At 41.2% G+C, this 12,696-nt stretch overlaps 2 protein-coding genes across 2 annotated transcripts in view; one reads left to right on the top strand and one right to left on the bottom strand.

Moving 5' to 3' along the window:
• zcchc2 (zinc finger, CCHC domain containing 2) overlaps positions 1–3,530 on the top strand; it is a 15,608-nt gene extending 12,078 nt beyond the window's left edge. The window contains exons 11-12 of the mRNA XM_010776357.1: positions 618–1,684; positions 1,733–3,530. Coding sequence (XP_010774659.1) covers positions 618–1,684; positions 1,733–2,428 — 1,763 coding nt within the window. The 3' untranslated portion in view covers positions 2,429–3,530. The remainder of the gene's footprint in view (positions 1–617; positions 1,685–1,732) is intronic.
• A 3,330-nt stretch (positions 3,531–6,860) lies between these two features.
• LOC104949913 (intraflagellar transport protein 74 homolog) lies at positions 6,861–11,569 on the bottom strand. The gene is made up of 6 exons (XM_010776351.1): positions 11,477–11,569; positions 11,012–11,138; positions 9,038–9,201; positions 8,782–8,907; positions 8,589–8,649; positions 6,861–8,453 (listed from the first exon to the last, which is right to left on the bottom strand). Exons 1-6 carry the CDS (start codon positions 11,567–11,569, stop codon positions 8,338–8,340), a joined length of 687 nt encoding a protein of 228 aa, XP_010774653.1. The 3' UTR covers positions 6,861–8,337.
• Between the last annotated feature and the right edge of the window lie 1,127 nt (positions 11,570–12,696).

The following is a 12,696-nucleotide window of genomic DNA, read 5'->3' as shown; positions in this document are numbered from 1 at the left end:
CACACACACACACACACACACACACACACACACACACACACACACACACACACACACACACACACACACACACACACACACACACACACACACACACACACACACACACACATACATACATACACACACACATATAGTACGGATGCTCTCACATTCCCAGTAGACGGGTCCTTTTTTTGCGCCGACAAGAACTGTAAGCAGGGTAAGAAAAGAGTAAGACGGTTATTTATTTTTTTGAATTTTTCTCCAAAAAAAGTTGAGGATTAGAACAAAGAAGGTTGTAATACGTTTTTTTGTTTTGTTCCTGTTGAATTTTGAATTGTGTGATTTACAACGACCAGCGAGGTACTGTAGGGGCGTATATTAATTGTGTGTTAAATTATAATATTGTCGAAATACCTGTTGCGTGTCCACCCGGGTGTCATGCTTCCATCAGTGCTCAATGGTGATGAAGTAAAAAAAAAAAAAAGCTCCAGAGTCTTGGGAATAATTCAAAATTGTAACCACAGTTAACACTTAAAACAAAAGCCAGGTGATGGCGGGAAATGGGCTTTAATTGTCCAAGGTATTTTGGTGTGACATGAACCTGCGCTAACCTGATTTTGTTTCTCTTTTAGATACAGACAGCCACTCTGATGACTCTAGCAAAGGGCCGGGCCCTGACATGTTCTTCGCCCTCCAGACTGATCCCTCTGTGGTTGGGGATCTCTCCTCTGTCCAGCCTCTGTCTTCCAATAACCACCAGGCCCAGACAGGGCCCCTCTGCCCCGAGACCAGTACAGAGATCCCCCCTTTCTCCTTCATGCGTTCTCTGCCCTTTGTGATCTCTAATGGAGCTGCTGACTCAGCACTTCCACTGGCCCCTCCTCCTCCCAGCCAAAGCATAGTCCCCGATGTGATGCCCTCGTCTGGGACCGTGATGATGCCCCTAGTGCCTCCAGCTCTTCTAGGCCCTGGGATTGTAGGAGACCCAGAGAAGAGGGACATGCTCCCAACCTTTGGGATAGCCCCGATTGGCCTCCACCCTCCTTCAGCAGGTCTTGCTGTGCAACCTCTGGTCCAGAGGTTCAAAAAAACTATGTCTCAGAGTCACGGTGTCACGGATGGAGCTACAGGGAGTGGTTCTAGTGCCCCACCTGCTTCACACCAGGCTCCTATAAGAGCCATCAGAGTTATGTCTCCTGGCCCGACATCCTTTGCCTCGTCTCTGCAGCAGCCTCTGCCCTGCCAAGACCCGGCCGGTGTCAGCCCAGGCCTGTCCTCCACCCTGACACACGTGGAGACTTCACATGCCAAGCTCCCCGGCTTAACCTTACCATCTGGCCTGCCTTCTCCATACACCCTGCCCCCTGTCCCCACCTCTGCCATGCCTACTGCAGCCCCTGGAATAGCTCCATCCTCTGGACAGGTACAAGCAGCTGTCCCTCCAGCTGTGCCCACCCACACCCCTGGGCCCGCTCTGAGCCCCAGCCCAGCGCTGACTCACAGCACAGCACACAGCGACTGTACCTCCTACAGCAACAACAGTGCTTCCTGTGGGAGTGCCTCTGTTACACCTGGAAACCCCATTACTCTTCAGCAAACCCAACAGCTACACTTGCCCCCGCAGCAACTAACCCAACCTCAACAACAGCAACAGCAGCACCAGCAGCACCAACAACAACAGCACCACCAACAACAACAACAGCAGCAGCACCAACAACAGCAACAGCACCAACAACAACAACAGCAGCAACAACAACAGCAGCAACAACAACAACAGCAGCAGCAACAGCAACAACAGCAGCATCAGCAACAACAGCATGCAATAGGCTGTGGGACCTGTGGTTGTCACAACAACTGCGGTAGCAGAGGCAGCCTCAGTAACAACAACAGTGTCACTATGCCCCCTGGTTGCCAAGCACCCTTATTCTTCCCCCACCAGATGGCGGGAACACGACAGGTGTTCAGCGTCCCATCGCCTGTCTTTCAGCTCACAAGCCTGTGCAGCAACAGTTACCTCACCCAGGCCCAGTCCCCCCACCAAGCCAATGGTGCCACCCCCCTGCCCCCCTTCTTCCCCACCGCCCCACCACCCGCACACCCGTCCCCATATGGTCCCATGCACACTCACTCCCACAGCCATGCAGACGTGCCATCACACATGCTTGGCACCACTGCAGCTGCAAACTACAACCTCCAACAGCAGATGGCGCCAGCGGCATCTTTCTTTCAACGCTTATACCAGCACGTGTACCCAAATCCCCTGGGGATGCTGCCTGCTGCAGCACTGGGCGGAGGTGGAGTCAATAAGAAAAGCGGCAGTGTGTCCTGCTATAACTGTGGTGTGAGTGGCCACTATGCTCAGGACTGCAACCAGCCCTCCATAGACTCCACACAGCAAGGTAGTGCAGCTACACGGAACAGGGAGAAACAGAGAACCCCTTAGTTTTCTTCCCCAGAAACCCCAGCACTACAACATGACTAAATTAGGGCTCATCCTCATAAAGTATATTTTCAGCTGATTCATTTCAGTTCTGATGGGTTACCTTATTGGTCAGAAGAGAAGCTGTGCCAATGGAACATTCATATTGCACGCAATAACAGCACTTAAATGCTTAAAAATACTTATGTGGGTTATCTACAGGGCCACCAGTAATGAGGTACGTTAGGAAACCGATTGTTGGTACCTGGAATCACTGCCAGAAAATGATATAATTGCAAAGAGCAGAACCCCAACCACCCATTGTCCCCGATAGCTTATTAGAGATAAGAAAAAAGTCGACAGTTATACATTCGCATTGAAAAGTTTCAGGAAAATGCAGTGGGCTGCACTTTTATTTTGTTTTATTTTTCTCTTGAAAAAAAGAAAGTTCTTTTACTTCAAGTTATACTTCTGATATTCACACATTTCACATTTGGTTTTGTTGCCTTATTTTGGTTTGCCAAACCTTAATGGGCTAAATACTGAACCCTGAGGAACCCCCAATGTAAATGTTTTGACTCCCATCAGCCACAAGTTGCAGCAATGCTTGAAAACAACCTTGGACTAGTATTACAAAGGTGGACTATCTGCACAGAGTTGCAACCTTTAGATTTTGCTTTGGGAAGCATGACTCCTGTCACACTCCCAGTGTTAGTGCTAGGGATGGGTACCAAAACCCGGTTTTAAGCGGGCCCCAGGGCAACATTTTGAAAGACGTTATCTTGCACATCTTATTCAACCAACTCTGTTTCTAATTTGCAATACCCTTATTTTTGCTCTCTTCACTCCGTAAGAGCAATCTCTCTCGTCTGTGTACAAGGGCGGAGCAGCTCTCTCATGCTGCAGCGCCATACACTAACACGTAGATCTGCCGGGGACGGAACAAAACGTTTAAAACATAGTTACACTTTACAAGGCTCTATGTAGACAATGGCAAAAGTGTTTATTGCGGAAACACAAGCTATCTGTCCTAACATGTGATTTTTACTCCAGGGGCCTGTACTACGAAGCTGGTTCAACCTAACCTGGATATGTTTGAGTTAGCCGGTTGGCCTAATCCAAAACATACGCGCTCTCGCTAAACGGTCCTACGACACGGGTTATCAAGTGGATCGCTCAAACCAGCTGTGTCCTATCTAGTTAGGTGCGCATTCACATGAAAGGGGTGGTATCTGGAGCATTCGACCAATCACAAACATGGACAAGCGTACTGACAGCGCAGCGTCATACTTCCTGAATGAAAAGTCAACTTTAATATTAGACATGAAGAAGTTAAACTTTAAACATCCATGACTTAAACACTGTATCCAGGATCAAAGCCACATAGCTGCACCTGCAAGGTGAATACAGCTGGTAACAGAACAAGTGTTTGAATGCGTACATTAACAGGTTTATGATATCACTGCCCCGTCTAAGACACCATCTGACTTTCATTACATTTGACTTTCGTCAAGTTAATGTGTTGCTTAAAATAATACTTGTGCATACAGTATGTGACACTGTGAGTGTTGCACGGCCAGATACGGCTCAGCTGACTCAGATAAGGAGATATATGATACATTATGATGTGATATGCCGCGGACTGTACTTAATGTTACTCTGATCCGGTTACTTATGTTGTGGCAGATATTTAAGTAAGCTTTCTTAACGCTAATGTTATAATAGTCAGATTGCTCTGAAGATGGGAGGTGATATTCTATTAATGTTCACGTTCACACAGTCGGTGATTTCTGCCGGCCGTCTTTCCTGCAACGGCAGTTTTTCTGTATTTCCTTTCTCCTGTAATATGACTTGATCGCTTTAAACTCCGCACACTGAGCTCTGATTGGTCAGCAGGCAGTGCTTTCACTGAGTTAAGCTCTTAGCCTACAACCTAACCTGGTCCCAACCAGGTTAGCCGCTAAGCATAAGTTACCATGGAGATCTAGCCTGCTAAAAAGAGAACCAGCTTCGGAGGACCGGAAAGCCCGAGTTTTCCCTGAATTTAGCCGGCTAAGCGAAAATCCTGCTTCGTAGTATACCCCTCAGGTGTAACTTGAGTCTTATTTAAGGGTGGAATATATTTCACATTATTAATCAAAATGTGCAAAGTAACGAAAGATATTAAGGAAATGTGGTGAAAAAGTATACGATTAACCTCTGAATTATAGAATCTGTACAAAGTAGCACAAAATGTAAATACTCAAGTAAAGTAGAATTATTTCAGGATTGTACTTAAGTACAGGACTTGATTTTATTTTATTTGCATTTCCATCGTTACACAAGTCTGTAATTTTATTTACAAAAAAATATATATTATATGTAAAATAAAGTAATGTCATTTCTGGTTTAAAAAAAAAAAAAGAAGAAGTTTTTCCCTTAAAGAGATAAAAAAAAAACATAAAAACACAGTAGAAATACCTGATCGGTAATAGTAGTAGTACCGTTAAAATCTGAACGATACCCATCCCTAGTTAGTGCTTAACTAACTGAAAACATGAATAGTAGACAGACATGATGTTCTTTGAAAAGACAGTTTGATCATAGTTTAAGTTGATTTAAATTAGGTTTAATTTTTTCTTTGTAACTGTCCACTGATTGTATACCCTCTGTGTGTTTGGATGCATCTCTGTATGTGTGCATGTGGTTGTTTGTGTGTTTGTGGTGACATTGCAGGTGGCTTCCGGTTAAAGTATGCGGCCTCCCACATTTCAGAAGCACTTGACAATGCCGACTGAAGGGAAAGGATAATGAAGAGTTCCTCTGGTCTCGTGTCCACAGTGACGGCTGCTGTTCTTCCCAAAGCACTGTGTGAGCAGCACTGAAGCCTCTCGAACGTTAGGGGAAAAAAACACCATTTAGAACAGAAGGTGACCTGCCAAGGGCTCAGCGGACAAAGCCTAAGTACTTGTGCCTGGGAAAATCTTGTTCCCATAGAGATGATCACTGTCTCGTGCACAGTAACGGTCCCTTCCCTTTTACGTTTTTTAATCTTTTTTGCACTGATGGTTGGAAACAATTAACTTATTGCTTAATTTCTAGGAAGATATCTTTGTGTGTTTTTACATTCAAGTGGAGACTAGTCTCAACTGAAAAAAAGTTATTATACACTTATTTCTAAAAAGTCACGTTTTTCCTCATTATTACTGTTAATCTAGGATTTTATTGTTCGGACAGAATTGTACAGCATTGTTAAAAAAAATTAAATCAAAAAAGAATTTTAGCAAAAAGGATTTTATGTTTCTCATTTTCAACTTTGCTGTTTCTGAATGTACACATTTTTTAAGGACTGACTGTCAGTCTATGAATCTCATGAATTTGTTTGTGCAACTTGATCTGTTGTGGTTAGAAGGTAACAGCTGCTTTGTAATGTTGTCTTATTCATTAAACTTGTTTTACTTGGTGAAATGCACTAATGCAGCGCAGGAACACAAGTGCACTAAAAAAGTCGGCACCACAACCAAGCAGATTTAAGAATCAATACATTGTCACAATCTAAATTTAAAGGAAATGACAGTCTGCTTCGTTTTAGTGGAATTTTGTATTTAAGGTGTGAAGCATTTATTTATGGCTAATATTTTAAAGAGGGCAATCTTTCTCAGTTTCCTTAATAGTAAATACAACAGAGAAGAGGATCATTCTTCTCTGATCCAGTTGAGTAAAGATGTCTTTGCTAGCTGTTGGCATATACCTGTACTTTTTTTATAGTGTCGGGTCTCTAGTGTTTGTTTAAATTTAGGACAAATAAGAACATACACGTCAACTGTTTATTTGTTTCAGTCTTCAGAGTGCAATTCTGCAGACGGTGAAACCATTGTCAAACTATTCATTATAATGGGTAGACAGACACAAATTCAAACTCTAATTATAGACAAAGAAATGTATGCTTTTATATAGAGAAACAACAAGCACTACTTTCCTGCCCTGTTGGTAACTTATTACAATTGTTTTGTATTTGTATGACAGATTGCATCTTTAAGAGATAATGGTACACAGCTAGTTCCATTCTAAGCCTACTAAGAGCGGAATGTAAGTTTATTGTAGCTAAAACTGAGGGGGGCGATACCTGATGTTTTCTAAATATCTTTTAACTAATCAAACTTATCTGTATACCTTGTACACAAAACTGTTGTCAACGAACCTACAACATCAGACAAACCTGATGGCATTTGACAACTGAAGTCACCAAAATCACCTTTACTGTAATGCCTAATTTGGTTTTAAGCTCTTTGAAGATTCTTTAAAAAGTGTTTTGGAAACATTTGAATAATAAATAGAGGCCGGATGTAAGAATATGGAGCTCCTATGTGCACAATAGTAAACAATAAATGAAACATAGCTGTTGAAATACTTTAATACGTTTTATAGGTTTTTTTCTTTGAATCTTTTGCTTTAAAATGTCCTCTTTCATAACAGCCGACCTGTCCCGCCTTCCAACTTTTCAGCCAATCACATGCCTCCCTGCCTCTTAAGCTAGCAAGATCAACAACTTCTGCCAGATTTAGCTAGTTCGCACCTGTTAGCTGCTAGGGCAAAGAAAAGTGACATGAAAACAATCTAAGTTTGAAAATAAAAGGCCATTAATTTTCTATAACGAGATGGTTTATATATTTGACATGGTTAATTCGTGTTATTTTTGTCATAATGTATTTTTTATGTATTTAATATTGAACACTTCCATATGAGAACGTGTGCAAGGAGGTAACCGTTAACAAAAATAACTTAAACCTGGACTGTTAATGATGTTTGTACATTATGAGCATCTGTGTTTATAGGCCTGTCTAAAGACAATTGAAATATATTTGACCGAAGGATGCTTCTTCTCACTTCCTCGAGATTAATGTGGCATGTAATGCTTCCCCAATCAATGTTGTTTCTGAGTGTGCAACTTTCTGCCCTTAAGGTGTTTTCAGGGCTTGTTTTTGTCTCCCATCCCTGTTCCACCTACTGTCAGTGCATTAGTTACATTTAAGTCTATGCATATTGTTTTCATGAATACTAAAAAAGTGACTTTAAGGAAAAACCAGAGGTGGATTCAGAGATATTTTACGTCCATTTTTAAAGGATGCACACCCTTAAACTGACTGCTGTGAGATTCGATTGTCTTCAGTTCCACTTTGAACATTACTTGTGTCCAAAACTGCTTCCCTGCTCTTCAGTGGATGTTTTAAGCGGATCAGATCCTGCTGAGTTCTGGATCCAGTGATCAGAAATCAGAGGGGTCCAGTGTAAATACTGAGGAGGCCCCTAACAACCCGAGTGTAGTTGTGTTGATGGTTTGCAAAATGCTGTACTGTATTTGCAAGGAGTCCCTGTGCTGCCCACCTCAGTTGTAATGTTTACTGTACTCTTTGATATCTATGTACTTGAAAGGTCAAACATATTTCTAAAGTGGAATTTGGATTTTATGCAAATAGTTTTTCTGTAATTAAAAGCAATAAATATAAAAAATGGGAAGTACATTTTTTCTGACTTGAGTGTTTTCTTTTGTCAAAACATCTTTATTCAAATATTTAGAGAACTTTGAAGATAGAATTACAGAAACCCACAATGCTCAAAAATCTGCTTTACATTTAAATAGAAAAATACTACATATTTAAAACGTTCACTACATTGACATATTAGTGTATTTGAGGACAGTAAGCAGCTGCAGTTTTACGGACAAAACAATCCATCACAGACTTGATATAATGAACTAGCAAAACATTCGTTTTTTTAGAGTAACTTTAAAAATTTGCCATTTTTTATAGCGTGCTGCTGAAACATTTTGAAGTATCAATGCTTTCTTAAGAGAAAACTGAATCACTTTTAAATGATTCTATGTGCTGACCACTTTATGGTAACATTGACTAAAATGCCTTTTTATGTGTGTGCGTGTGCGTGTGTGTGTGTGTTTAACTCCTGTTGTTCTGCAGAGAGTCGATGAGACTCTTGTTGTATTCTGCCACTTGTTGGGAGACATTCTTGGCGACCGAGGCGTAGTCACTCTCCTGAGATTTCGAGGCGATGACTGATGCTTCAGTTAAGGAAAGATCCCTGATGTATCCAATGAGTGGCTTTTACGGGATCAAATGTTTCATAGAAGGGTTCAGTGGGGACAAATCATTCAGCAATAAGGAGAAAAAGACATCATTCAGAAGGATACACTCTTTCATCACAAAGTTGTTCTGCTCCAAGTGTTGCCATTTCCTCTCAAGGTTAGCTAGCTATATCACAAAGAACACACACACAGAAAATTAGCATGAGGAGAATAATACGGGTCTATAACAGCATCTAACGGTTGTATGTGTAGAGTAGTGATTGATGTGTTTTTTGATAACAGTGTAAAATGCTCTGACCTGAGCGTGAGTCTCGTTTTCTTGCAGTTTGGTCTTCAGAGCTTCATATTTCTGATTCATTTCCTCCAGAAGCTGTTTGAATGAATCCCGACGCTGAGTAAGTGACACACGCTCCTCTTGTAGCCTCTGCACCAGAATGAAACAAAGGTTAGCCTACAGTTTGATTATCTTTAGCCAAATAAAAACTGATATTTTAGAGTTATGGGGCTGATATTCGTGATGCTGCCATCTTTCTCATTTCTGAGTCTCTTTTCACCTTCTTCTTCTCCTCCCCTGTGTGCCTCAGGGTGTCCAGGTCTCTGTAGGTGAGCAGCTCCGTCTCCATGGTGCCGACGCGCTCCTTCAGGGAGCTGAGCTCCCCGCTGATCTTCCCCTCCAGCTGCTGCACCTTCTCCAGGTCCTGCTGCAGCCGCTGGGATTCTGGGTGGAGGTTAGCATGTTAGCATTTACCTGTTGTTTGGTGTTCGGGTCAAATTGACCCGATTTCCATTTTCAATGAATAAAACAAAATATAAGGATATTTTCGTTCAACCTGAAACTCAATGGCCGGGGCTTATTTATTGTGAAGGACATGTGGAATTGTTTTTATTTTTTTCCACTTATGAAAAAATGCCCACCCGCATTTATGTCCCTCATAAGAAGTTTGGGTCAATACCAGGACAGACAGACAGAGAAAAACACACAGAAACACACAAACTAAAGACACACACACACAAAATTGTATGCAGAGAGAAGCTGTTTGATCCTGTTTTCCCTTGATCTTTACCCTTTGTAGTGTGTACACAAAACGATCTGTGGTGTCTTACCTTGTGTTATTATTACATGTCATTGCATTTGTCCAGCAGGGGGCAAACTCACTCTTGATATTAAAAGAGCCTGTTGTACATGTTCCCACGAGGAAGTCCCGGGAAGCTTGTTATCAAAGTAAAACCAGTTAAACCTACTCCTACGTTGTGGACATACAATTATTGATCACAAGNCACACACACACACACACACACACACACACACACACACACACACACACACACGACCCTCAAAGGACTCCAAGACACAGACTACATGCAGCAACTACAACAAGTACATCTGTGCTATACACACGAAGAAGTTCTACATCATGTGTTTCCTAAACGGACTTCCCATTGACTCACATAATGTTCTGCAGCGTCACTTCATCAATATATTTTTCGGATTTTATGAATAGTCACTGTTAATTGTTTTTATTTGCTTTGTGTTTATATCTGTTCTCTGTCATTTATATGGATGTTTCATTCTCTCTATATTTCACAGCCAAACACTTTTGGATGTGTGGTTCTTGGGTTCCAATTGCTGCTAAATTGCTTTATTTCCTTCAGGGCTTTGATTATTATATGACAGATTAAAAATAATAAACATTAATGAAAAAAATGTTCATTTACATTTGTCCTAGAAAAGCATGAGCAAAATGTAAACCTAGTTTTTATTACAGTGTATTTTTTTTTAACATAAATTACATTTTTATCACAAAAAACGATGGACACTTCCATTGTTAAATTTGATCTAGCAAAGAGTATTTTCAAAAACTAATCATATATTTCATTTATATTGTTGGGGAATGAGTTAAAGACGATATATATAAGGAATTGTGCATGTTGATTTTAGTTTTAGATATGTTGAACATTACCAAAGGTTTATCAGATCATCCCAATTTGGGAAATTATTTCGTCGCAGAAGCAGAAGTATGTTCAGACTTTATAATACAATACAATACTTTAAATACTTTAAAATGTGGAAAAGATAATTAACAATTCAAAATTAAATTAAAAAATATATCAAACATAAACAAAACAATATAGAATATTCTGGATAAATGAAATAAAAAGTCAAAAATACAACAGGATCCAAAATACTACAGGTCTTTTATAAGAAAGGAGAAACTCAAACTATGTAGCAGTGTGTGTGTGTGTGTGTGTGTGTGTGTGTGTGTGTGTGTGTGTGTGTGTGTGTGTGTGTGTGTGTGTGTGTGTGTGTGTTGCAGCCATTTCTCAATGTTGAGTATACCTGCTGCAGAGCCACTATTTTACTACGTCATTGAGTGGCGACGAATCCTGGGCATTTACCGTACTTGAAATAGTGGCTCTGCAGCAGGTTTACTCGACATTGAGAAACGGTGTGTGTGTGTGTGTGTGTGTGTGTGTGTGTGTGTGTGTGTGTGTGTGTGTGTGTGTGTGTGTGTGTGTGTGTTACTGACCTGTTGTCAGTCCTCTGGCGGTGCTCTCTGATTGGACCACCTCCGTCTCCTTGCTGACCAGCACTTCCTGCATGTTCCTCAGCTCACTGGCTGTCACTGTGTCCACCTGATGTAGCCTTAACATGTTCTACACACACACACACACACACACACACACACACACACACACACACACACACACACACACACACACACACACACACACACACACACACACACACACACACACACTGTTTTCTACCACGTGTTCTTTTACCCCCCGAAATGTATTTACTATTCTGGCTATTTACTGCATCCGTTACTTTCCTTTATTTACAGTCTAATCCATTTTTGCATATTTGTATACATGCTTCCTAATTAATACTAAGCTATCTTTGGCTGTGAACTTGCTGTAACAAATGTAAATGTCCATTCTGTGGGTCTAACAAATGTGTTCTGATTCTCCCCCCCCCTCCCCTCCCTCACCCTGCTGCAGTGTTCCAGGATGGAGACGATGTTCTCTTGGCTCTGGGTCATCTTGTCCAGCTCCTGAGCCCTGACCTCCTCAAAAGACTCCATGTACCCTGGAACAAAGGAGGAAAGGATGAAAGAAAGGAAGTTATTACTATCAGCTGTATTTCATTATATTTAAACCTACAGTACAGTGGTACTGTATATCTCTCAAGCTAAATTCAAATGAAAAACATTTAGCCTTTGGCGACTCCTGGTGGTAGTTTTCAAAAAGGCATTCAAAATGTCTGCCTCAAAGTTAAACCATTTTTAAAACATGCAAAGAGTTACATTCAATATTTTAACACAAAGACAAATAAGAGTTCAACATACAATAACAGGGTATATACAGGAATCCTGAAGTAAAACTCCTCAGAAACCATTATAAACCACTATTTGAACAATAAACAAAACAATTGACAAAACTTTGAACTATGAAATATGTTAAACTTTGGTGAGCTTCAGCGGGGTAATGCCATATAGGAGCTCCCTCACAAATACCCAGGGGTTAAATTGGGCTGGGGCTGTCCGGGGCTAAGCCCTGGCACATAGGACGATGCTCTGACGTCATCACCCTCACACATTTGTCATATGTTTACAAAAAAGGATATATATGTTAAGACTTTTCTCGTTCTTAATATAGACTATTTAGGGTCTATATGTTGACTTTACTTTAAAATAGCAGATATCTGTGACCGGATATAGTTTGGCTTAGACCCCGGCCCCACAAGGATGCATACGGTAAAACGCATACGCAAGCGCAAAAAAGTCTTCCGTTCACACGCATTCGATTCATTAACGTGTCCGTTCACACTAGACCGCTGGAAATGCTGGAAACGATGTAGTACATATGTCAGGCCTGTAAGTGGCGCTGCTGCCGCCCGGAATACACCAAAAGCAGCGAAGTAGACCCCGGAGCATTGTTGCCATGGTTCCCGTTCTGATCTCGTGATCGGGGATCGGAGCCGATGTATTTTCAAAAGATCGGAATCGGGAGGAAAAAAATCGGGGATCGGGTATTTTTTATTTTTATAAATGCTTCTTTTTAAATTTTGTATTCAATGTTACAAAACAAAAATGACCATGTACAAGTCTTAAAGTCATCCTGAGGCCTTAGTTTTGGTTTCAAATTACAGAACATCATGTATGTGTTGCTTCTTTGGGGCTTGTTTTCATAGACCTGGTTGCTTATTTCT

Source organism: Notothenia coriiceps, unplaced genomic scaffold, assembly GCF_000735185.1.
Source record: "Notothenia coriiceps isolate Sejong01 unplaced genomic scaffold, NC01 NC01_scaffold00016873, whole genome shotgun sequence".
Taxonomy (NCBI): Eukaryota; Metazoa; Chordata; class Actinopteri; order Perciformes; family Nototheniidae; genus Notothenia; species Notothenia coriiceps.
The sequence above is the reverse complement of the archived record's forward strand: the minus strand, read 5'-3'. Positions and strand labels throughout refer to the sequence as shown.